The following is a 25,820-nucleotide window of genomic DNA, read 5'->3' on the forward strand; positions in this document are numbered from 1 at the left end:
GAAGAGGGCTGGCTGATTTGAAATCAGTTTTTGTACACCCTGTACCTGAGAAGCAGTGAGAGTTTTGCTGTAGTAGTCTTGTGGCATTATGATTTCAACAACAGCCACCAGGCCCCAGAAGGCATCCTCTTCATCCTTCAGAACTAAAAGTGCAATAGCTGCCAACCTGCAAGCGGAAACACACACACCATATGACTCCACTGGAAGTATGCTGCTAATATTCAAAAGAAAAGGGGGACATACAGGTGTGCCAAGCCACATTTTTGGCCCTATTTTGAAAGACATTTTCAGAGGAATAAATACATTTGATGTACAAAAACTAGCAAGAAATTATGTAAATTATACACTTTACACTTATTTGTATTGTTTAATCTGCCTTAATATGGCCACTCATAGTTTCCACCACAGTTGTCTTTACAGTTGTGTAGAATATTAAATAACATATCTGGACCAGTAGATTTGTGATTCTAAAAAAAAAAAAGACATTATACAGGGGGAGGGATGAGTTGCTAAGCAGAAGACATTTATAATTGAACATTTCACTCAGTCCTACATCTACAACATTCAATTCCAAAACAAGAAGTCCATTCCTTCTTGGGAGAGAGAATACAGTTAACAACCACTAGGTGTCATAATTTCTCAAATATTTCTTAACTCAATAAATAAACACTGTTTGCATGTGTATTTGTATTGCTATTAATAATACAACACCACATTGCTCTAGTATAGTCTCCTGGCATAGCTACCTCCAACAAAGTGCTCTCAAATGTTAAACACTTGTAATGCTGCCACTATCTGTGACACCGCTTACCAGTAATAGGCATTATTCTCTGTTTTAGAATAGGATAAGTTATGCTGATCCACGTCCAAGAAGTACAAGAAAGTGATTTTTTTTGGCGAAACCTTTTACTTCTTAAAATGAGCAAATGGTATTAAGGACTTTCAATAGAAAGGGTACAGTACCGGTTGAGGCCCTGGCAGTAGCCGATGGTGGGGTTTTGCCAGGAGAAGGCTAGCAGAATGCGTTGCAGCTTTTGGACTGCGTCGGAGTTTGGCGAGGAGAAGTGCTTGTTGCCGGTGAGGGTGCGGTGCAGGTCCAGCCTGATCTGCCGCGAGGCCGGGTGCTCAGACATCTCGCAGTGCTTCATCAGCTCCTGGTAGCGATTGGGATTCCGCTTCCTATAGACCTGCGTCCGTGTCCTCACGATCCAGCGCCACACCTGCTCCCGGTACTCCACAGGGATCCCGCACCGGATCAGGCCCTTCAGTTCCGGGGAGGGAGCCAGCTTGCCAAAGGGACAGCTGCCCAGGTAGTTGGCCCACCTGGTCCGCAAGGGCTTGTCCACCATCTCGTTGTTGCGCAGGTTGTTGGAACGGATCTCCAGGGCCTGGATTTTGGCCAGGAGCTTCACGTCCTCTACTTCGTAATCAGGAATGGTCTTGAATCCATAGTCGTCGTAGTCACTGGGGAAAGAAAGTTAAACGAGGATGTTGGTAACATGCAGTATTCACGTATTCCCTAGATTATCATATAGCACTGTACAGTAGGTGCATGACTCCAGGTTTTTGTGATTTAGTTCGGTGGTCATTTATGTGTAATGAACCTCTGTTAAGTTGCACTGTTATATTTCTAATCAGTCACCTCTGCCAGCGTATTCCTCCTTCATCAGCTGCTCCAACTCAAAGTTAGTTGAGTTGGAGCAGCTGACAGAGAGACACTAAGGGAGAGAAGGGAGTAGGGCTGAAGTGTGACAGTTACGTGGAGGTAACTGTGTTTGGAAGCCAGAACAAGAACCAGGAAAGGGTTAAATGGTATGTGTGCCTTGAACTAACCTGCCTAGGGTTATGTATAAGGCCCTGTGTAAATTGCGATTCCACTGATTTTTCAATATTCTTAAGAAATCAAATTATTTAATATGTTTGTTTGCGCAATTATCCCTCTTGAATAACTGGAATTTGGACAACCAAAGGTTCTGTAAATTCTTCAGACAAAGTGTAGCAAATAGTGGAGCAATTCCTTCATCAGCCCAGCTGAGACATGAATACTTACCTAAAGTTGCCAAGTATCACAAGCAGGAGATTATGGAACTGGGAAAACAGTCTGGTTGCTTGTCAGTGATCACTGACGAGTCGACTGATGCCCAAGATCAGTATGTGTTACACACAGTACTTGTTTTGCAAGACCTAAATGGTGAACATGCATCTGACGTACTAGAAGTGAAAGCTGCCCTTGCAGATACACTTTACCTACAGACTGTTAATTATAACGCCGTTTCACAAGCTATTGTAAAGTGCTTGAATAACTTTGACGTTGATTCTGATGATCCTGTGACACTCCCATGAATTAAATAAATAAATAAATAAATAAATAAATAAATAAATAAAAAACACAACACACTTTTTCACAATAAACTGTAGACTTGCTGCAGCCTCTGACTGCTTTTTGGGCATATGTACACCTTCACTGCCTAACATGAACCCTTATACATGGTCCTGGATTTGCAGCACAGCAGTGTTTATTGACACACATCGCTGTTGATGTGGATGGTTAGGGAGCAGTTCAATGTCAACCCAATCTTTGACCTTTCCTTTTGCCTGCTAAGGAGGCCAGTACATATGGTGCTAAGGTGAGCAGTGGTACTGTGATGTAGATTACTACACAGGTACCAACAAACTCATTTCAGCTGCTTGCATCAATCGCTCTACCAGCAGAACAAATGTTTTCAGTTCAATTTACAATAAATACTATTTCAATGAGAGTTCCTGTGCAGCTGTTCAGACTACAGTAAACTCTACGAAAGGAATTTCTGTAATATGACAAAAAATAAACTGAGAAAATAATCATGAAAAATAAGGAAGTGCATTATGATTAGCGTTTCTGTTGTTCTAAACCAGTGGTCCTCAAAGTAAATTTGGGCACTTGCATAAACTGATGTTACTTGGCTGTTTGCGCGCACACTAACTATTGCATAGGTTCTTATCTTACACACTGCCTTCTCGCGACATACACATTTTATATATATATATATATATATATATATATATATATATATATATATATATATATATATATATAATGACACACACACACACACACACACACACACACACACACACACCGGTCAAAAGTTTTAGAACACCCCCATTTTTCCAGTTTTTATTGAAATTTAAGCAGTTAAATTAACCTGAAATGGTACAAAGGTAAGCAGTAAACTGCCAGAGGTTAAAAAAAAAGTTTAGGTTACCAAAAACTGAAAAGTAATGTACATTTCAGAGTTATACAAAAAGGCCTTTTTCAGGGAACAAGTAATGGGTTAACAACTTACAGCTGTTCTGCAGCAATGGAAGTAAATTAAGCCTTGAAAGTTGATGCTAACAATTAATACAGGTGTCCCAACTTTTGTTGATTACTTACAAACCCTCTGTCTGTATAAAAGCAGTGTTGGAATAGACTGTGTTACTACACCCTCTTAAGCATTATTTGGACAGTATTGTACTGCAGGAAGTAGTATGTTGCTATCATAATGGCGAGAAAAAGGCAATTAACAAAGGAAGACAGACAGACCATCATAACCCTTAAAAATGTAGGTCTTTCCTTTAGAGAAATTGCAAAGAAAGCCAAGGTGTCAGTGAGTACAGTTTCCTACACCATCAAAAGGCACTTGGAAACTGGAGGAAACTCTGACAGGAAGAGGTCTGGCAGACCCAAAGCCACAACAGAATCAGAAGACAAGTTTCTGAGAGTCAACAGCTTGCATGATAGGCGGCTCACAGGACAACAGCTTCAATCACAGCTTAACACTGGTCGAAGTAAGCAAGTCTCAGTTTCATCTGTGAAGAGAAGACTTCGAGCTGCAGGTTTGACAGGACGAGTGGCAGTAAGAAAGCCATTGCTAAGATGGCAAAATAAGAAGGAGAGGCTTGCCTGGGCCATGAAGCACTGCCAGTGGACTACTGAAAACTGGAAGAAGGTCTTAGGACTGATGAATCAAAATTTGAAATCTTCAGTTCATCAAGCAGGGTTTTTGCATACGTACGAGCACAGCATAAGCGAGCAGCACTGCCAGACTGATGTGGCGCTTTTATTGGAAAATGTGTTTAAAGCTTTCTTTATTTTCCCACACTACAACCTGCTAGAAATGTGTTCACCACTCATAATTTAAAAACAGCTGCCGCGGGCTTTTCACTTGCACACCTGGTATATCACAATTGCAACAAACCAACATTAACAGTTTGATCCTTTGCTTGTTTTGACATTTCAATTCGGTATATGAGGGCACTAGATGAAAACATGCTGCTTCCTGTGAACTGGTGTAGTTTGCAATCACATCAGCAGTTTAGCAATAGCACTGCATTTTAAATATCTGAATATCCTTAGGAACAAAAAAAACAAGCAAGTAACCAGGGGTCAAAAAGTTTGATGCGAAACCCCGTTATGGAAATCTCAGTACTGTCTTACCTGACAGGGTTGAGTTTAAAGACGTCCTTCTTGTCTCCCTGCAGCGCATCCTCAATGAGCCTTTTCACCATCTCCTGCTGACTGCTGTCCAGCCCTTTGCTCTCCTGCAGCCTGCGCAGCACGATCAGGTATTTGCTCTCAATCTGGCAGTTCTTGGCCTCCAGGTAGGCACACTGCAAACCAAAAGAGAGGTTTAGGGTTAGGATTAAAACAAAACATAGCAGCTGGTCAAAGCAGTAACCCTCCCACAACCTCCCATTGATTTCCAAGACAGGGCAGCCCAAAGGAAGAGGGTTTCTAACCCTGTGACTTTAACTGGGTTGAACCTGTTTATTAAAATGTAAAAATGAACCTAGAGCATTTCCAAAGAACTAACTTTACATTTCTGATGGAACCATTCCAATTATAATCCTGCTTCTGCCCCTTCAATTAATTGTGTTTAAAAATCCTCTTCGCTGCTTATGGACACTGTGGGAGGTCATTTCTTTGAAAACTAAACTGTTGTGTATGAGACATGTTTTGTTTTTTTTCGATTAAGATTAGGAAATCAAAGATTTTATGTTTTTGGCAATTTTAGCATAACCTTTTTTTTATATTTATTTATTTTTACAATTTTTTTAAACCAGAGTCACCCTAATTCAAAGTGTCCTGCCCCTTTATGTCTAAGTGTTTTCTGTTATATGTAGTGTTTTTAATGTTGGTGTTTATGTATAGAATACACAGGATATAAATATGGGTTGTGAGCACAAGTGTTTAAAATGTATATTTTTGTATTTAGGCACAAGGATTGCACAGCACTTCATGTGCAAGTAAAATATGTGAGCACGGGGAATTGCACTTTTATTAATTCACGTGCAGTTGTACCGAGACTCCAATTGAATGATTGATTAGTAATCGAGTCTGGGTACAGCTGCATAAAAGCTGCATGTTTACACTCACTCTGGGTTGTGTGTTCGTGAGTGTTGAACAGGAGAGAGAAGGACGTTTTGAAATAACAATTGCTACAGCATGCTGGAAGTGCCAGCACGGTACTTGTTTGTCTGTTTGTCCACTGTCTTGTTTAGTGTTGTCCGTTTTGTTTACTTTTTTACTTTGGCCTCAAGTGCTGTGTCCTGTTCTGTGTGCTTTGTTTAAATCTTTTTGTTTATTATTTACAATAAAACCCTGGATGCCCTAGTGTCACAGATTCAGCGCATTCCTAATTGTTTGGAGTCTGGATTTCTGGTCTGACGTCACCCCTACAAAGCCATGCTGTTCAGAGATACCTATTAATTAAAGTGCTCCCAGAAATCCTGAAACAACCCTACTGTAGTACAACAGTTTTTCATGTCACAAAAAATGGTCTGATCCTTCATATATCTAAAATAATTTAAAACCATTGCCAATCATACCAGACAGATAAAACATCTAATTTGAAGCAATCACACCAGCCTGTAGCTGTTTCACTGCACAGTGCACCCAGGAGAGATCACTATGATCATGGAGCCATGACACAGGCACTAGGGCAGATACAGGACTGATACAGAAACAGCTACAACTTGACCCACCCCAAAAAACACATTGCATAGCTTTCCAATTTGCTTTCTACCTAGAGGAGACCTAGATTTGGAGATGAAAGGGAGACATCCCAATCAGTCTGACCTGTTCATTCTGGGAGGAAGGAGCTGGCTCAATTGCTAACTTCTCTGCGGTTTTTATTAGTAATGCATGAAATCACCTGAGGTTGCAGACCAGGCTAACAGCCAGCCAGTCAGAACGAATAGATCTTTGTGTTAGTCAGAACTACTTAGGCAGTCAACTGAAAAGGAGAAACAAGGAGTGGAACCAAGTGAAGTAACTTAAAAAAATGATGGTGATTAAGTAGATTCAAGAAAATGCACAGAGTCCTTTTCTTCAATTAGTTGCCAGGTTTATTGAGATATGCAGGGAGTCTGGTCCCAGGTACAGGACAAACAGAATACTCATCATTACAATGTTTGCATGACATTAAATACCCTTCTGTATAGATGGTCCACCTCCCCTTTCTCTGACACTTAACCAATGGTCAAGGTAATTTAATTTATTGTGTGAGTGTTAATGTGTGTGTGTCTGTGTGTGTAGTCTAGTGTGACAACCTCTGAACTCGGTGCATTCTTCACACTCCTGGAGAAAAAAGGTCCATAAATCTGCCCCTTTGATCCCAGTGGCATTATCTCTTTCGATCTCTCTGAGAACCTCTGGGTCCAATGCCAGTCCCTGGGAGCCTTTTAGCCCCTTTATGCTTTGCATTCCAAAGTCTTACAGCCTGACCCCTTCTGGTCCACAGGATTGTTATCTTTTTAGCTTGCAGTCAATGCTGGGCAAGAAACTTGTAGACGCAATGTCTCTAATAATTGTAAGCAGTACATGCAATTTGAACCAAACAGTCTGCTATCTGCAATATTAGTCTCTTTTCAGAAAAAAAACACCAGTATAGCTCTGCCAGTCCACATGCGTAGCAAACTGCTAATCAATTCTCTATCCATGTTTTCCAACACCAAGCAGGAGTACAAACAAAATGAAAAAAATATAAGTACAGTATAAAATAAGAAAAGAAAAACCACAAATTACTAAAGAGTGTTTAAGAAACATAACAGCGGAAGCAAAAAAAGCAAATAATTGTGACCAAAAATACTGACTGCCTCTGTCTTTGTTTATGTAGATACTAGACTAGTCATGCAATGTTGTCCTGTGTGTGTATAGACACAGCCGTTAGTATTGCCTGGCGCTCTCTTTTTTTTACCTTTAATATAACTAAATAAATAAATTAAAAACAAACACCAATAATATTGCACATATCAAAACTACAATCAAAAAACTATTCTTGCTTTTGTTTTGCAGGAATACGTAAGATTTGATCAAGGAATAGACTAGCACTAGCTCAGTCGTTTTAGTGTTTTCTGTGTGGCTTCTTCTTGTGAGAATGTCTGTAATAAGCGTTAAACAAACACTAATACAAACAAAACATTTTTTTCGAGAGGAATACCTGTTATCCATTCCGTAGTCTCAAATGTATAGCTTTGAAAGAAACCTATGTTCTATCAAATACGTATTTTGAATTTAAAATATGTGGATCTCTGGAATTACACTAGGTTAAAGAAGTTTCTGATGGCAGGCCTTGTTCTCTGATTATCGTGAACTTTCGTAATAATTTGACCTGGTGAGTGAAACTATCTCCAGCCAGCTACTGCCTGCCTCTAATGACTGACATCCTTTAAGATCATGAAGATCCTTGACCCCAAAGATACAGCTGCGGTGAAATTACCCAGGAAGTGCAAGGGTAACGTATTTCCCAGAAGGGAAGCAAGGCAAGCAAACCGAGAACTTTGTTTTATCTAGTGTAGTACAAGATGTCAATTTGAAAATGAAAACGTACATTTGCATTATTATATTGCTTTCAAAACTGCATATTTCAGACCTATCTGTGGGACACATAAGATTTATGAAAGTATTTTGTTAGGTACTTCCACTTTATTCCAGAACAGTAAAATATTCCTTAGTCTCCTGTTAGTTTTATACTGTTAAAATGATTCCGTTCCTCCTTGTGTTTGCTTGCACTCTTCTCCAAGTGGATGTAATATTTACTGTGTTTGTTCTACAGTATGTAATAGTCCATACTGATGTATTTGTTACATAGAGGCAGACTGCAGCAAGAGAAATGGTTAATGGTTGCACTCTGGTGCACCATTTTTGAAAAAGTGAATTGTATTGACACAGGGATGATGCTTGTCATCTCTGGAGTTAATCAACTAAACCTCAACTGAAGTGGTTTTAAATTTATGAACGAAACGTAGGTATGGCCGCCATCATGTTTTACAAAAGAACACATTTTTGCCATATTTGAATTCCACTGTGCCCAGGATGACGCGGACCAAGTTAGGAGTTAGTTGGTTAAATGGTTTGCAAACAGAAGCAGTATGATGGTTGGGCGCGTTTTGACAAATTTGGTGGGAGACATTTTGATATCGCAGCAACTTCTGCTTCTCAACCTTGAAGCGGGTTTGGTTGCTGAGGACATATGCAAAGTTTCAGATCAATCGGTTCACCTGTTCCCAAGAAGACTTTGAAAGGTTCCTCCATAAAAATGCATCGGGCCGCCATCTTGGTTGACGCAGTAGTGCAATTTGTTTGCGTCTGAACTATAATCTACACAGGATGATACCTATCAAGTTTCACGTTGATTGGTTACACCGCGTGTGAGCAGGAGTGGTTTAAAGTTTTGGGAGGAAAAATGAAATAATAAATTAAAAAAAAAAATCTTTACAATAACAATAAGCTTCCCAAGACAGCTTGGAAGCCTAATAAATCACACTATGTAACACAATTTTTGTTCCTGGGTAGTAAGTGTTATTTCCTAATTGCTTATGCCTCAAAAGTATAGAAAATGGCTATTATTCCCCACAAAGTTTGCACCAGGACAGTGATTTTGAAATTTACCTATTTCCAATGAGAAAACGGGAGAATTTGTGTCTTTTCGTTCACATAAAGTCAGAAAAAAACAACATATGAATCCAAATTAACATGTATTTATATTAAAGTAATACAAAAATGACTACAAAAGATTTAGAAGCGAGTAGTTTTTCGAGATTTACCATTATACTGTAAATCACTTTCACGAATCAGCTCATGTTCTCATTATACTGTCCTTGGTAGCGGCGTTCAAAGTCCAGTATATCCTGGTAGAAGCGCTCGCCTTGCTCCTCCGAGTACGCTCCCATGTTCTCCTTGAATTTATCAAGATGAGCATCAAGGATATGGACTTTGAGGGACATCCTACAGCCCATTGTGCCGTAGTTCTTCACCAGAGTCTCAACCAGCTCCATATAGTTTTCGGCCTTGTGATTGCCCAGGAAGCCCCGAACCACTGCGACAAAGCTGTTCCAAGCTGCTTTCTCCTTACTAGTGAGCTTCTTGGGGAATTCGTTGCACTCCAGGATCTTCTTTATCTGTGGTCCGACGAAGACACCGGCTTTGACCTTTGCCTCACACAGCTTAGGAAAGAAGTCTTGAAGGTATTTGAAGGCTGTCGACTCCTTATCTAGAGCTCTGACAAATTGTTTCATAAGGCCCAATTTGATGTGCAGTGGTGGCATCAGCACCTTCCGGGGGTCCACCAGTGGCTCCCACTTGACGTTGTTCCTCCCCACAGAGAACTCGGTCCGCTGTGGCCAGTCCCGCCTGTGGTAGTGCGCCTTGGTGTCCCTGCTGTCCCAAAGGCAAAGATAGCAGGGAAACTTGGTAAAACCGCCTTGGAGACCCATCAGGAATGCCACCATTTTGAAGTCTCCTATGACCTCCCAGCCGTACTCATCATACTTCAAGGCGTCCAGCAAGGTCTTGATGCTGTTGTAAACCTCTTCGAGGTGCATCGAGTGAGCCAGTGGAAGAGACGGGTACTTGTTACCATTATGGAGCAGCATGGCTTTGTGGCTCCTGGATGAGCTGTCAATGAAGAGGCGCCACTCATCCTGGTTACAGGCGATTCCGATTGTCTCGAACAGACTGGTCACATTGTGGCAGAAGCAGAGCCCATCTTGACGGGTGAAGAAGCTGGAAAAAGGTTGGTGACGATTCCTCTGATCTGCGACTTGCACACTTTCATCCAACAAGTTCCACTGCTTGAGCCTAGACGTCAAAAGCTCGGCATTGGACTTGGTGAGACCAAGATCTCTAATCAAGTCGTTGAGGTCTTTTTGGGTGGGGTAGTATGGGTTCCTCTCCTCAGCTCCACGTCTGAATTTGTCATCTGGATCTACAACGTCTTCCTCGCTCTCTGACTTGCTGCTCTCTTCTAAAGACGGCTGCTCTCTCTCCGGAGGAGTGGGTACGGGGAGCTCATGGCAGTGTGGCACCTGGGCGATGAAGGAAGGTCCGGATACGTGATAGCAGGTGCATTCTTGCCAGTCCGACGTTTGGAAGGGTCCACCATGCAGAAGTAGCAGTTGCTTGAGTGGTCAGTGGGTTCCCGCCAAATTCTTGGGATAGCGAACTTCATGGCTCTCTTTTCCCCTCTGTACCTTCCTACAAAAATACATTTATTTCACCCATGACTAATGTGTAAGAGATTCTTGCAACATTTTTCGTATATGATATATTTTTTCAAGAACATTGAAAATTGTAAAACATTTTAAAATTAAAAACTTTTACAATTTTAAAAATTTTAACAAATTTTATAACAAAATTCTGAGCAACAATTGTCCATCTTACCTTCCAGAGTTTTTTTGCAGTGCTCGCAGGTGAAATGAGGTGCCCAGGGTTTGTCTTGATCCCCAACAGGCATGCCGAAATATGCCTTGTAGGCCTCACACATCTTAGCAGATGCTTCAACGGAGTACTTTTTCGCTCTTGTCTTGATAAATTGGCCGCAGACATAGCAAAATGCATCTGCCGGATGCTTGCAGCCTCCTGATGCCACCTCAGAAAAATGCAGATATGTATCCACTTAGGCAGCTGGAACTAAACTGAACTGGTGGGCTTAAGGCCCCTGTATTTATTCTACTATTTATATTACTGGAAAGTTCTAGAAGTTACTCCAAGTTTACTCAGCACTGAATCTACCTGGAATGTTCTAGAAAATAGGTAAATTTCAAAATATCACTGTCCTGGTCACAAAATCAAAGTTTGTGGGGAATAATAGCCATTTTCTATACTTTTGAGGCATAAGCAATTAGGAAATAACACTTACTACCCAGGAACCAAAAAAAAAAAAAAAAATTGTTACACGGTGTCATAGGTAAACATTGTACAAAATAAGAAGGTATGGTAAAGCATATTAATAAACATGGTTAACCCAGGTACATTATTATAAATATATTGTATAACCATGGGAAAAGCATGAGTCAAAAATACTGTGGTTAAACAGGAGGCTAAAGGAATGCGTAAACTTTTAAAAAGTTACCAGGATGTGAAAATGATACAAAGTGAATCTAAAGTCTTTTCTTTTTCTCCCCCCCCCCCCCGCATTAGACTGGTGTAAGAATAGTGCCCAGTAAGTCACCAGCGTGCTTCACTACATTAAAACCATTTGCAATTCATATGTCACTAAGCACTAAGCTTCATTATAATGTACCAGCATGCTAGTTGCTCTTCAATTTACTGCAGCTTCTTAGTACAGAGATGTGTTAAATCACGGATCTCACTGTGGTTTTGAGGTTAATGCTGCAAGAAAGAAAAAAAAATACTAAACTCATTACTATTACTCTAGGGCCTAGTCTATAAAAGGCTGAAAATAAGACGTTTAGTATTAAATAAAGTCACTTCTATATTAGTCCAGTCGAGTGACGATACTGCATTGAAGACTTAGGTAAGGATAATATTTTTTTTTCACAATGGCTAAAACGTATAACATTTGGTTTGTGCATTGTTATTTGACTTCAGATTTTTTGTGTGTGGTTATTCTTTCTGTTAGAAAAACAACAAACAGTTGGTGAGAAATATAACATGCCTAGAACTTGGAAGAATTAATCATTTATTTAACCTGGCTTTTCCTTTGATTGCTTTTTGCTATTTGTATTTGTTGGAGGCTAGCGTATATAGGCTAGAATCACATTGAGAGATAAAAAAAGAAAAAAAAAAGTATTCCTTTTTTTCTCCCTTTGTTGAGGTAGGTGGTCAACTTGATTCCACATTCTGCCATGCCCTGGTGTACAGATCTGTCACACAGCAAGCTGGAAAACACATACCTTCAGCAGCAGGCCCTTCTCCTCTTCTGAACTGTTCCTCCACAACTTAGTAAGTTGGTAGATTTCAGAGTTGAGGAACTTGTTTTGGATCTTGTGCGCCTCTATATCGTCCTAGTAAGCACAGTAAAATAATGAAATTAGAACACGATCTGTGGTTGTACTTAAAACATTTCTACTGTGAGCTCCACTTAAGAGCACAGGGTTGACTGATCTGATTGCTGCTTTTCTTTGCTTTCATAATTGTACCGATTTGTACTGTATAAAACATTCAAACATGTTTGAAATCGCTGGGAATACGTTAAAGTGTGGCTAACTAACGTCAACGGATCTAGAGTAAAAAGAGACTGGCTAGTCTATTCAAAATCATCCAATTCATTGTTCTGCTTTTGTTGCTTTTTATTTGAATGTGACGAGAAGTCAAATTTCTGTAGTCGGAAGGGATTTAGAGACTGGAAGCATATGTCTGGTACCGACTGGTCTTTACATTCACACGAAATTTCCACCAGTCACATTAACAGTTACTGTAAATTGAAGAAATTGGAGTTAGCACTTAAGACAAACGTGACGATCGATAAAGAAATGATCAAAAACTTCTGAAAAGGAAAGGTGGCATCAGGTTCTGAATCGATTGTTTGAAGTAATAAGATGGCTAGCGAAAAACAATCTGCCCTTTCGCGGACCCTCTGACAGAGCACAACGGCATTTTTCTTTAGGTGCTTAATCTGATTTTCAAGTATGACCCAGTTTTAAAGGAGCACTTGCGAAGAACTAGTGAGAAAACTAATGTACTAATGTAATGAGCAAAGGCATGCAGTTTTTACTTCTTTGACTGATCAGGTGCTGAATATCACAGCTGAGAAAGTGAAGAGAGCAAAGTACTTTAGCTTGATTGTGGACTGTCAAAAAAAATTCCAGAAAACTTTCATTAATTATGTCAGACACAACTGGGAAAGGGCTTGCTAGTGTTGTGTTAGAATGCCTCAGTAGTTTTGGCTTGTCGATCTGTAATCTCTGTGGCCAATGTTATGACAACGGCGCTAATATGAAGGACAAGTACAACAGAGTCCAAGCAATCGTTGCCAAAAAAAAACCATTGGCTTTTTTTGTTCTGCGCTCTCCACACACATGGAAACTTGTAATTCTGCATGCCGCTGAAAGCGCCACTGAGGCAAAGTCGTTTTTTGGACTTTTGCAGAGAATTTGCTCTTTGCTGCATCTACAAAATGCTGGGAAGTTGTGAAGCAGCATTTGTTAAAACTTACACTGAAGGGGCTCTGTGAAACATGCTGGAGCGCACGTCTTGATTCAGTTACAGCAATTGTGTTACAGTTTCCACAGCTTAATGAAACTTTTGAGCAGCTTTTGCACAGCGACATCCCTGATGCAGAAGTTTTATCAGAGGAAAGGTCTCTGAATACTGAAATCTCCACGTAGAAATGTGTTGTTTCTTTAATAATCTGGCAAGAAATCTTGTCACAAATTGACAGTTACCATTGCTTTGCAATTAAAAATTGCTGACATTGCCAGCGTGATTCCTTTGGTTGAAACTGTGATTTCAGATTTTCAAGTTTACTCTCTCTGTAGACTTATAAAGTCTGAAACCCAAGCTGCAGAAGTTTGCAAACAGCTAGACATCACCACTGAATATCCTGTTCACAGAGTCCGCAAAAGACCAAAAAAAGACCAAAAGTTTTTTGCCGCAAAGCTGCTGCTCCTGCAGCACCGTACCCTGACCCTAGGAGTGAGTTTCAAACCCCTGCTTGAAACAGTGCTGGCTGAACTTGAAACAAGATTCAATTTCCTGAAAATTGAGAAGCAGTCCAGGAACTTCTCAGATTGTGTAGCTCAGGGCCTGTCTGGGTTGGAAATATGTCAGGAACTTAAAACATTGACAAGGATGCTACCTGACCACCTTTCACCTTTGGATACTCTGCAGTTCATTGTCTCCCGATAACTGTGCCCTGTGTTTCCAAATGCTGTCATTGCATTGCAATTGTTATTCACTTTTCCAGTCTCAAATGCCTCAGGAGAAAGGAGTTTCAGCAAATTAAAACTCATCAAAAACTACCCAAGGTCAGAGATGTCACAGGAATGATTAAATGCCTTGGCTGTTCTTTCAATTGAGTCACAGGAACTGAATCTGTTAACTTTGACAACGTGATCTACAAATTTGCAACTGAGAAATCAAGATGGAAAGCCACCTGACTGGTAAGTGAAAGATTTTTAATCAAATGCATATATGTTGTTATTGATAATCTTATATTTTCAAATATATATATTTGGATTGAGGGCAGAGGTTGGGATTAGATTAAGGGGGGGGGGGGGGGGGCACTAGAGATCCATTGCCCAGGTCTCACAAAAGTCTGGTGACTGACCTGCATAAAATTACTGTACTGTTAAAAAGCTGAAACTATCATTTTTCGCCAACCCTCCAAAACCAATTTGTGTTTGCGTGCGTGTACCCTTGTTGTTATTTGTCTCATGTTAATACACACACACAATGTAAAAAAACCTGTCGGATTACTGTGGCATACACTGAGAAAGCAAGTTAAGAACTGTTTTTGGAATGCTATTTTGTAAACTGAAAGATACTGTACTTCAGTGCTTGTGCAGTCATTTTCACAGGTTTTCTTTGTATATTTACATGCTGTGTCGTACTTTGGTGTTTTAGACACACTGATGTATCTAACATTGTTAATTTATAACGCCCCAACATTAATAGAGCAACTACAATATAGTAGAATGATTCCTCTGATATATATATATATATATATATATATATATATATATATATATATATATATATATATATATATATATATATATATATTTGCTGGACCCCTGGGACCAATTAAATCAGATATGACCGGTTCTACTATAAATGAATAGACTGGAGTGGTCAACAGTACTTGCGTGTCTACTCAGAAGGTGCATAATACCATGCATAATATGTAACACCCCAGCAGTGAATACGTGGATCACGTACTTTTCTGCTTTTTCACATCATGCAGGATTAGATGGTGGTCAAACAAACCCAAAAAAGAGTGTGATTTTATCCGTATTTCTTGAAAAGGATTGACTGTACTTCCCATGGCTGTAATGTAAAAATAACTTAAAATAACCTCAAGGTGCTCAATCTTCTCCTGCAGCCTGCAGAAGGTCTCTGTGCTCATGGTGTTCGATACAGTACGCTGGGGGTCAGCCATGCAGGAGGCCACCTGCTCTGAGAGCTTGAGGATGACCTCCTGCTTGGCGTTGTTCTTCTCCATCAAGAGCTGCACATGCTGCTGCAGCTCGTTCACTTGGCAGTCCTGCATGGCCAGGCTCTGCTCCAGCTCCTTCTTGTCTTTGAGCAGGGCCTCCAGGCGGCCGACCAGGTCCGCGATGCACCTCTCTTTGTGCCGCACCAGCTCCAGCCGCTCCTGCTCCCCTGCTGCTGCCAGGAACTGTTTGCTGGTCCTCTTCTCCTGCTGTGCTGCCTCCAGGGCCTTGTGAAGGAGTCGCACCAGCTCCTGATTTCAAAACAAAAACACTATGGTCATTTACCCTGAAAGGTGAAGCTTCATGAGCTGTTTTGGAGGTTACAGAAATAAATTTTACTGTAGGTGGTCCCTCCAAAATGCACCTGTACTTTCTTTGTAATCTGAACCAGGTAGGAACAGACCTGTTCAGATTAGTGATTTGTTTGGAGTACTGATAATAAACTGTACCATACTAAAAATGCCTTGTATAGTATTTGTTTTAGGTTTTTGATTCCTGCATTTCATGAAAAGTCTGTAATATCCCTTTGAATAAAAAATACTGTTTTACTTATCATATAAGAACAGCTGTTACTAGCATGCATTTAATTATAGTTCTGGTTACAGGTAAATTCAAACTATTGGACCTTGAATTAGAAGAGTCTACTGTACAATGCAATTTTACTTAAAAAACAGTCTGTTGCAGTATTTTTTAGTAGTGCATATGAGAAACGGCTCTGCCCTATATTAGGGTGTGTGAACTATACACCAGCTGTAGAGTCACTTACAACAACGTCCCACTTGAAAGACGGAGCATAAGGAGGTTAAGTGATTTGCTCAGGGTCACACAGTAAGTCAGTGGCTGAGCTGGGATTTGAACCAGGGACCTCCTGATTACAAGCCCTTTTCTTTAACCACTGGACCACACAGCATACTATTTCAAACACCATGTCCTTTTTTAACCAATTAAAAAAAATGCATTTAGTAAAGTTTTTAGACATGACCAGCAAAATGACTGAACATTCTGCATACTGCCTGCCAGTGGTCATTTTTCAAAGCATTCAGTCTTGAAAAATGAGGTCAGCTTAAACTTGAAAAGGTGTGATTTTAACAGGCCCAAAAAATAACTTGTTTTTGAATCTCTGTTCTTTGTACTCTGAGAGAAGAAAACAATGACAATGCAATAAAAGTACAGAAAACTGGGCATCCTATTCCAGTATTACAATAATATTGAACAAAGGTGTCTTGTAAAGTGTTTTCGTCCAGGGTAATAGTGTCTTTAATCAAGACACAAAAATGCAGATTCAAAATAAGTACCATGCACAATTAAAGATTGCGTCTGTTGGTCTAAGTTTAGATCAGCTATACAATTAGCTAAAAACTCTTGCATGTTGCAGATCGGTGCATTTGAGCACCACATTACAAGTTGTATGGGTTACTAACAGGAAACAAGAAGGTGATGCAAGATTAAAGTTTGTTTGGGAAACAATAAAAAAAAAAAAAAAAAAAAGTTATCAGAGACAAAAGAATCAAAATAATTCAAATTAACAAGCTGTTCGAGTCTACATTTTAACCTTTATGGATTCACAGGAATAGTAGTACAGCACAAGAGTTTCAGTTACAGACAATGAAGCAACAACAGACTCTCTTCACTGTTTCAGAAGTGCCCTTCAAACCTATTTTACATATACAGCTAGTATAGAACATTACATCACCATGTTTATAAATTTGGATTATCAGCAATACAGTTCTCACACTTTTAAAAAGCTATCTATTGTTAGGTAATGCATGAGTTAATCAGCTAAATGTGTCACACCCAGTGACACCTCAGCCAAAGAGGAAAGAAAATGCCCAGTAATGCAACCAGCTTGTGGTCAGCATGCAGTAACTGTCTCAGATGGGGAAAAGGGCATTCAGTTGCAAAAACAGGTGTGATGAAACAAACAAATGAAAATAGCAAATATGGTTTCTGATTTACATAGTAAATCAGTACCTTAATCAGTTTGGGCAAAATTATTGCTGGTCTTAGATTTTAGTTTGCATTACTTTGTGTAACTGCTTGACTAAGTCCACATAAAATCCTCTGTTTCTGTCTTATGTTCGTTTATACCATGCTTTTATAAATACATCATATTTACAAAATATCATTGCAACCCTTATAAAGGTTTACCACTGTTTTTTTTTGCACAGTATTTTTGCAGTTTTCCCATGCTTTCCCCATGATTGAATACTGTTATTTTCCCATAGTTTATCCTGGTTTTCCATGTTTATTAATATGCTTTACCATACCTAGCTGGTCTTTACAATGCTTCCCTATGCCGTACCTTGCTTTCACTATGCTTTATTACTCTTTGCTATGATTTTACTATGGGAAACATGTCTAAGGGAAATGTTTAATCATTCACTGTGCAAGTGCCTCACAAGACATATTCATTAATAACTCAGTTATCAGTTATGTGCAAATATATACTTTAGTCACCCAAACCAAACATATACCTTTTGTGACTTGAGCTCCTCAGTGAGTGTGAACACCTCTTGCTGAAGTCTGGACAGTTTGTCCATGGGGCTCCCCTCCTTTCCTGACACCTTCTCCCCAGAAAGCTGAAGAGAACTGGTCATTTTCTTCTCCCTCTTGTTCATGCTGCTTGACGGAGAATTCTTCCCTTCAGTCTTTGCTTCTTGTGCAGGCTCGTTTGTAACTGAAAAAACGGAAGGAGCTGAAAGCACTGTAGGTGCTGGGGGTGTCAGAGGTACAGGCAGTGCTAGGAAAGGGATCGAGCAAAGAAAGCATTTGAAATACATCAATATTGATTTACTGTATTTTTTTTTTTTCCTAAACCTGCTGGTTCTTTATTTTACTCTGGAACTACCTGCCTGACAATATACCCTTCATAACCATTAAACCAAAAATAATAATAATAATGATTTGATACTTGTTTACAGATTATTTCTGGATTTCAAATTTGTTATACACATAAAATCATCATAGAACCCATAGTACTAATGTTAATTCCAGGATGTCTAGCCAAAACTGCAATTTGCTGCAAAAAAAAAAAAAAAAAAAAAACAGTTGTAGAAAGAGCTGTTGTTTTCAGTGAAAGGTAAAATTGTCAAGTGAGTTTTCTAGAAATTTCTTTAAAAAATGCTTTATTGACGCTCATTCTTTATATTATTAACAAGCTTTACTCCTGCATGGTTCAACCTTTTAGGAACAGGAAACCTCTGCACATTTTAACAGCACAAAGAGTTCTTACCCTGCATGAGAAGAATGTAATAGTTTCATTAAGCAGAGCTACTGTGTTGGTCCCCCGCATTGAACTGTTCCAGAAATGAACTAAGCAGAGTCACAGACTTTGAGGGGCAGTTTCCTGTCAGCTGAAGGACACACCTGTTGTTTCCCCCAGCATCTGTGTCACAGGATCCTCACAGGGACTGTCCTGCGGCTGCTGAATCTCGTCAAAGTTGAACACACTCCGCCTCAGCTCCTGAGCTGACTTGTTTCCACAGATATTGAGGACAGTGTTCCTGTAAGGGCAAGGCAGGAGAAACACTAACTGACTTCTGAAGGCAAAGTACAGAGAAAATGAAACTAAATGCACAGAAACAAACGCACACATAAACTAAAGTAGTACACAACAAATAACAAAGTCCAAAGCTCAACTTGTTCGACTCGTTGTTTCTTTTGCCTACAGGCAGCTGCCTGGATAGGGCTGACCATTTTGCATAACAGGTTTGAATAACTTCTGTAAATTTTCAAATACTGAGCGACCTTAGAGTAAAAGCACATATTGCTTCCTACTAGTGAAAACATTGCTGTTATTAACTAGAAGCCAAGGAATATATTTTGGTTACAAAATATTTGCAGCTAGCAAGTCATGAGCAACTGACATTCCCTTTAAAAAAAAAAAAAAAAAAAAAAAAAAAAAAAAAAGATAGCCTAGCCATCGCCATGATTTTGATGAACAAAAAGCTGCTCTTGGTACTTACAATATGCATAACAGAGAGCCATTCAATTCAGTGTGCTTTCCCACTAAGAGGCACAAAAAACAAGGTATGCAGGTAGTGTCTTACTGTATCTCTGTAATGGGGTGCTTGAGGGAGAGCTTTTGCAGTGCATTTTGTTGCCAGGGATCTGGCAGACAGGCTGCTGCTTCCCCGACCAGGCCCTTGGGGGTCTTTACTGCTGGGAAGAAGTCCTCAGTCCTTTCTGAAAAAGAGCCCAAGCATCTCAACTGGCCATCCCTTCAGACCCATTTCATACATATTCATTTATCATGTGGAAATACCATTCTAATGTAGTAAGTTGTTCTTATTTGCTGTACTTCATGGAGTAAATTCATTATTAATATTATTTATTAGATATACAAAATGTATTATTTGGTTCCATTCTCCATATTTCCAAATCTGTAGATAGATGTATGTTTTAGTCAAATGAAAATTTCTTATAAATAGTTTACCGAATTACATAGTTTGATGCACGCTTCGTAATTTTACAATTTTAAACATGCTCTCAAGTTCTTCAAGTCGATATGACACAGCCTTGGGCATTGAAAAAGATTTGCAGTGAGGCTGGTTTCTTGTAAATATCTGAATGAAAACATGATCCCAGCCCTGTGTTAATATCTTCTATAACTATTAGGAAATTAAGAACTTCCTGTTGCATGTCTGTTAGTTTACATGCCAACAGCAGCTAGACAATACATGACATGAACTCTGCTTCCCTCTTTTTTTTCCTTGGGAAAGTTTCTGGCAACATTAAAGAGAGTCTCACTCAGAACAGCTGTCAGAAACTGTGTTTGCAGGCTGTGTTGTTTAAGCTGCTGTCTTAAGAAAGCACAGGTTGAAAGTACGTGTCACTCTTTTACCAGAAGACACGAGTCAGTTGTAAATATCGGGTCTATTTTATTGTATATACGGAGGTGCATATACATCTTGCCAACTTTAAACCTGTATACAGTGCCTAGTCTAAAACAGCACCAAATCTAAAATATTCTTATTCTATTGGGTGTTGTTAATAAAGAGTTCAGTGGTATTTAGACCTGGTGCTGTTAAGACATTTTTACAGCTCGTCTTGCGAGTAGTTCGGGCAGGCAAAAGGACGGTAAAATATCAAAATTGACAATTTTATTACCATGGCAACAAGTTAAAAAAAAGATTATCATAGCCCAGTAAATTCAGAAATAAGAAATAAAACAGCATTGGGAGGAAACAATATTAACCCAATTTGGTTAACTTGAATCCAAGTATGAACCAAGTGTTTCATCAACATACATTCCCCCTTATGGCTGTAAATTCATGACCATGACATAAGCATTATGAAATGGCAATGCAGTTTCCTGAAAATTGAGTCTCAAGACGTACAGTGCCTATAGAAAGTCTACACCCCCTTTCAAATTTTTCACCTTTTGTTGCCTTATAGCCTGGAATTGAAATGCACTAATTTTTTTTTTTCATTTATCTACACATCCTACCCAACAACTTCCAAGTGAAAAAAATATTCAGTAATTTGTAGAAAATTAATTAAAAATAAAAACTAAAATAGCTTGGTTGGATAAGTGTCCGCCCCCCCCCCTTGTAATAGCAACCCTAAATTAGCTCAGGTGTAACCAATTGCCTTCAAAATCACACACCAAGTTAAATGGCCTCCACCCGTGTTAAATTGTAGTGATTCACATGATTTCAGGATAAATTCAGCAGTTCCTGTAGGTTCCCTCTACTGGGTAAGTCATTTCAAAGCAAAGACTCAACCATGAGCACCAAGGTGCTTTCAGATGAACTCCGGGACAAAGTTGTTGAAAGGTACATATCAGAGGATGGGTATAAAAAAATATCAAAGGCCTTGAATACCCCTTGAAGTATGGTCAAGACAATTATTAAGAAGTGGAAGGTGTATGGCACCACCAAGACACTGCCTAGATTAGGCCGTCCCTCCAAACTGGATGACCGAGCAAGAAGGAGCCTGATCACAGAGGCTACCAAGAGGGCAAATTTGCAAGAGCTAAATGCTTTTATGGCCAAGACTGGTCAAAGTGTGCATGTGACAACAATATCCCAAGCCCTCCACAAATCTGGTCTCTATGGTAGGGTGGCAAGAAGGAAGCCTTTACTCAAGAAAGCCAACCTTGAATCCTGTTTGAAGTATGCAAAAAAACACTCAGGAGATTCTGTAGCCACGTGGCAAAAAGTTTTGTGGTCTGACGAAACTAAAATGGAACTTTTGGGCCTAAATGCAAAGCGTTATGTTTGGCCCAAACCCAACACAGTGCATCACCCAAAGAACACCATCCCTACTGTGAAGCATGGTGGTTGCAGCATCATGTTATGGGGATGTTTCTTATCGGCAGGGACTGGGGCACTTGTCAGGATAGAAGGGAAAATGAATGCATCAAAGTACAGAGAAGTCCTTGAGGAAAACCTACTGCCCTCAGCAAGTAATCTGAAACTGGGACGGAATTCACCTTTCAGCATGACAACGACCCAAAGCACACAGCTAAAGCTACACTGGAGTGGTTAAGGAACAAAAAGGTAAATGTCCTTTGAATGGCCCGGTCAGAGCCCCGACCTAAATCCAATCGAAAATTTGTGCTTGCTGCCAAAGGTGCTTCCACCAAGTATTAACTCAGGGGGGGGGAGACACTTATCCAATTATGATCTTTCAGTTTTATATTTTTAATATATAATTTTTTTCTCAATAAAATGTTTTTTTCCCCTTAACAGTGTGGAGTATGGTGTGTAGATAAGTGGAAAAAAAATCCTCATTTAAATGCATTAAATTCTGAAGCACTGACACAACAAAATGTGACAAAAGTTCAAGGGGGTGTAGACTTTCTATAGGCACTGTATCTATGAATTGATGCACAATAAATATTGCCACAAAATGTGTACACCTAGTTTAATCAAAATGAAATAGGTGTGCCATACAGATGGACAAATGAACAGCCACAACGTTGCCGTTATAAAAATGGAAACGAGTCATAAGATAACATCACAAAGTGAATCCCTGCCTAGTTACCATGTTTGTGTTCTCTGCAACTAAGCTTGCTTCAAGCACAGCAGAGCCGATGAGTCATCGGTAGAAATTAGACAATCACCAATGTCTCACTGTGAACAGTCTCAGCATGGGCATGGTGCAGAACTGACATCAGCCTTTTGTCATTTTGAGTTTTTTCCCCCAGACACAATAAAGAAAGTCCTCGTACTTGTGCTACCTCACCTAATTAAAGCATTGCATTTCTTGCTTCACAATACACCTCGCGAAAAGACCTTAGATATAGTTACAGTAAAGGACAAAAAAGGAAAAAAAAATGTGGTGGTTAGCAGAGCAAGTTAGAATAAATAACCCAATTTAAATTATTCCCCCCCCCCCCCAACACACGCAATTTGGTTGACTTGAGCTGGATTTAAAACTGCTATCAAAACCTATGGCGCTCAGTGTTGTAGCCTTGAGCGATGGGATGTCAGTGACCTTACCTTCCCGAGGTGCAGAAGGCAGCTGGCAGGGCTGTGTGAAGGTAGTGGATGGCTCTGCAGGTATTTTCACCTGGCTGGTATTGTGCTGCCACCGTTTCATTTGTAGCTGCTGCAACCAATACAGCATGGCTTGGCTATTTAATGCCTGTAAAACAAAAACAAAACAAAAAAACCTGAACCGAGAGTTCTAATCTAAAACCAAATACAGTGTCAAGTTCCAAATGAGAATAAAGATGATTGGTAATTGTGACAGAGAGCGAATGAATCCTCGTTAACAATCCCCAATTTGTGAGGGCTCTGTATAACCGGAACAGTGTGCTCCAGAAAAGAAGTTTCTGCAGTTCATTCCAGGGTTATTCAGGAAGGGGGTGGGACCATGATACCAGAAGTCAGCGCCTTAATGCAGTAAGTGATGTGTCAGTCATGGACTGGAGGAGATGTGATCAGACAACACAGATCTACTGTTACCTCTGTGTTTATCTTTCACCACTCACTTGCACTAGAGCAGGGGTAACCAATCATGGTCCTGGAGGGCTGGTGTCCTCCTGGCTTTTGTTCTAACTGTCCCCTAAATTAGTTAATAGGACCAATCAAGCACTTATTAGAAGTTTAATTGGTCCAATTAAGCAATTTAGTGTACAGTCGGATCAAAAACCAGGAGGGACACAGGCCCTCTGGGACCAGGATTGGGCACCCCTGCACTAGAGCACCCACTGTCAGGAGACGTATCTGTGTATTGTGTGTTTAAAAAGTGTCTTTATTTCGGGACTGTAACCCTCCTTTTGCACGGCACAATACAAATTGATGTGTAGAGCCTGCGCTTAATATTTAAAATGTTTAAACCCAGCTGAAAATAAAGAGCTGTTAATTATGAACTGTCTTGCGTGTGTGTGTTTGTTCCAGAGCACTGTATCATCACTAAACCTGCGCACCGCAAACCACTCGTTCACAGTAATCCAGTTTTTTCATTGCCAAAAATTTGTAGGGCAACCTGCTTGGGGGCTGCTAGTCTGTATTTCAACTCAGGTTATCAAAGCAGCCTCTGAAAAGGATTCCCTTTGTTATACAGACAATCTTTTTATTGCAAACACTTAGAGCTGATATTTTATAGCTTTACAAGAAAAAAAAGAAAATATTACAATGATAGCCTTGCTCTGTTCCTTTAACTCAAACTATAAAAGGAAGGCTGTGGAAATCTGGTTTTGTTTTTACAGTTGTCACAATCAGGTTTCGACATTAACCATGGCCGGGTGGCCCGGAGCCAGTAGACAGCGAAGTTTGGCCGGTAGTTATGAAGCACCACAGGCCCAGCTGGGCTGGTTATATTTAACTAGTATAATATATATATATAGCGCATATGGCTTCCCTTTCATGAATCCAGGAAAACGGGCCCGTGTGTCAAAAAACTGACAATTCATTTGCAAAACATTTTTTAAAAACATAACTACTAACTAATCCTAACTTTCCCGCCAAGTGTCATATTTGTTGTACAGTCAGAATCTGAGACTATGTACCAAAGTGCTATGTTGGTACTCGTTCCCGTGGCACATCTTTTACAAATTGGGTTTTCTACAACTAAGCAACCAATAAGCCAAAAGTAAAGTGCTGAAATCAATAAATCATAAAGAATGCAATTATGAAAAAAAAATGAAGAACATTTAAGAGTGGAGGCTTCATTTGACAGAGAAAAAAAGTGACATTTTGCCTTGTTTGGCGTCAGTTTCCCAGACTTGCAGAAAACAACAGCTTTATTTGTTGTGAATTCAACATTTTGTTTACATCATATCCAGTCTCACAGTAAGATGTCCCAATCAAATTGAGTAACTTTTTGATCTGGGATCCGATGTGGACTCGTTGGTATCACTCGGCAAGATTGGCGCGGACTTGGGAGAGGCTACAAGCGACAACGCTCTTAGTTGGATTGTTATTATTTTGTATTATGAATATTGTTTTAAAAGTGTTTATTATTAGGATTAGGGATGGGAATTTGGAATATTTTCCTATTTGAATACACAGGGTGTAACATTTCTGTGTATTCGATTACTCGAACTCTGGTCCCTTACGTACTACCAAGAGTAAAAGGCAAATGCGTGTGTACAAGCAGACAGCATAACAGTGTAAGCCGGTAAAGTTTAGCGGGGTTCACAAAGTGTTCAAACAATGTCCAAGACGAGATTTCTTTGCTCTGTACCCCATTTCCTTAGGCACAAGTTTTTTTCTTTTTTTATTGAATTAAAATACAGAACTCAATGAGCATGAACAACGTCACAGCGCGTATCTCTTCCAATTAAAGCAACAGTAGAATAATATTGCGCAAACCACCAAATAATTTTTGCTGTAGTGTATTCAGAATAAAACAACATCTATCATATAGCAACCTAAATATTCGACATCTGTTTAATTCTAACAAATAATATTTATAACATAATCTTAGTGTAAATATTGTAACCTGGTCAAAATAGAAAATACATTCCAACATTACAATAGTTTAACATTACTAATTACAACTTGCCATCAAGTACTGACATAAGTCAAGTTACTTTGTTTATTCAATAACCTGTAAATAATTCAAAACAAGGATACCTGGTTGTACTTTTAATGGTCAGTGCAAATGTTGCCGTTACTCCATCACAGAAAGTCAACAGTAGATGTTTTACATTGAACTGCAGTTCAGAGTTAAAAAATAACTCCTTTCCAACTCCAAGTATCTTGTATCTTGCCTTTTCTTATAGTCACTGCATTGTTGTGCTTAACATTTAGTATGTCTTTATATTCATCATAACGTTAAATTACCTTTCTAATTTCAATGTTACCCAAGTTTGGATTAACTAACTTCTTTTAGCACTTGCTATATACTTTAAATGGCTGAAGTAACATACATTGAAAAGCTTTGTTTAGCCACTTTCATTTGAGACGTGGTCTCTCTGTGGTTACAATACACAGTTAGAAACA

General features: G+C 39.5%; 1 protein-coding gene across 3 annotated transcripts in view; it reads right to left on the reverse strand.

Annotated features, from left to right (window-relative positions):
- LOC121321557 (TBC1 domain family member 2A-like) overlaps nt 1-25,820 on the reverse strand; it is a 34,145-nt gene that overhangs the window by 3,565 nt on the left and 4,760 nt on the right. The window contains exons 3-11 of one of the 3 annotated variants that reach the window (XM_041260561.1): nt 22,869-23,013; nt 19,470-19,605; nt 18,787-18,923; nt 17,895-18,160; nt 15,282-15,671; nt 12,160-12,270; nt 4,460-4,632; nt 964-1,464; nt 46-166 (exon numbers count right to left, since the gene is read on the reverse strand). In XM_041260561.1, the coding sequence (XP_041116495.1) occupies nt 46-166; nt 964-1,464; nt 4,460-4,632; nt 12,160-12,270; nt 15,282-15,671; nt 17,895-18,160; nt 18,787-18,923; nt 19,470-19,605; nt 22,869-23,013 (1,980 nt within the window). Of the gene's footprint in view, nt 1-45; nt 167-963; nt 1,465-4,459; nt 4,633-12,159; nt 12,271-15,281; nt 15,672-17,894; nt 18,161-18,652; nt 18,753-18,786; nt 18,924-19,469; nt 19,606-22,868; nt 23,014-25,820 lie in introns of those variants that run through there. The other 2 variants (XM_041260570.1, XM_041260577.1) reach the window with 2 other exon arrangements.

The sequence above is a fragment of the Polyodon spathula genome, chromosome 1 (assembly GCF_017654505.1).
Source record: "Polyodon spathula isolate WHYD16114869_AA chromosome 1, ASM1765450v1, whole genome shotgun sequence".
In the NCBI taxonomy this organism is placed as follows: domain Eukaryota; kingdom Metazoa; phylum Chordata; class Actinopteri; order Acipenseriformes; family Polyodontidae; genus Polyodon; species Polyodon spathula.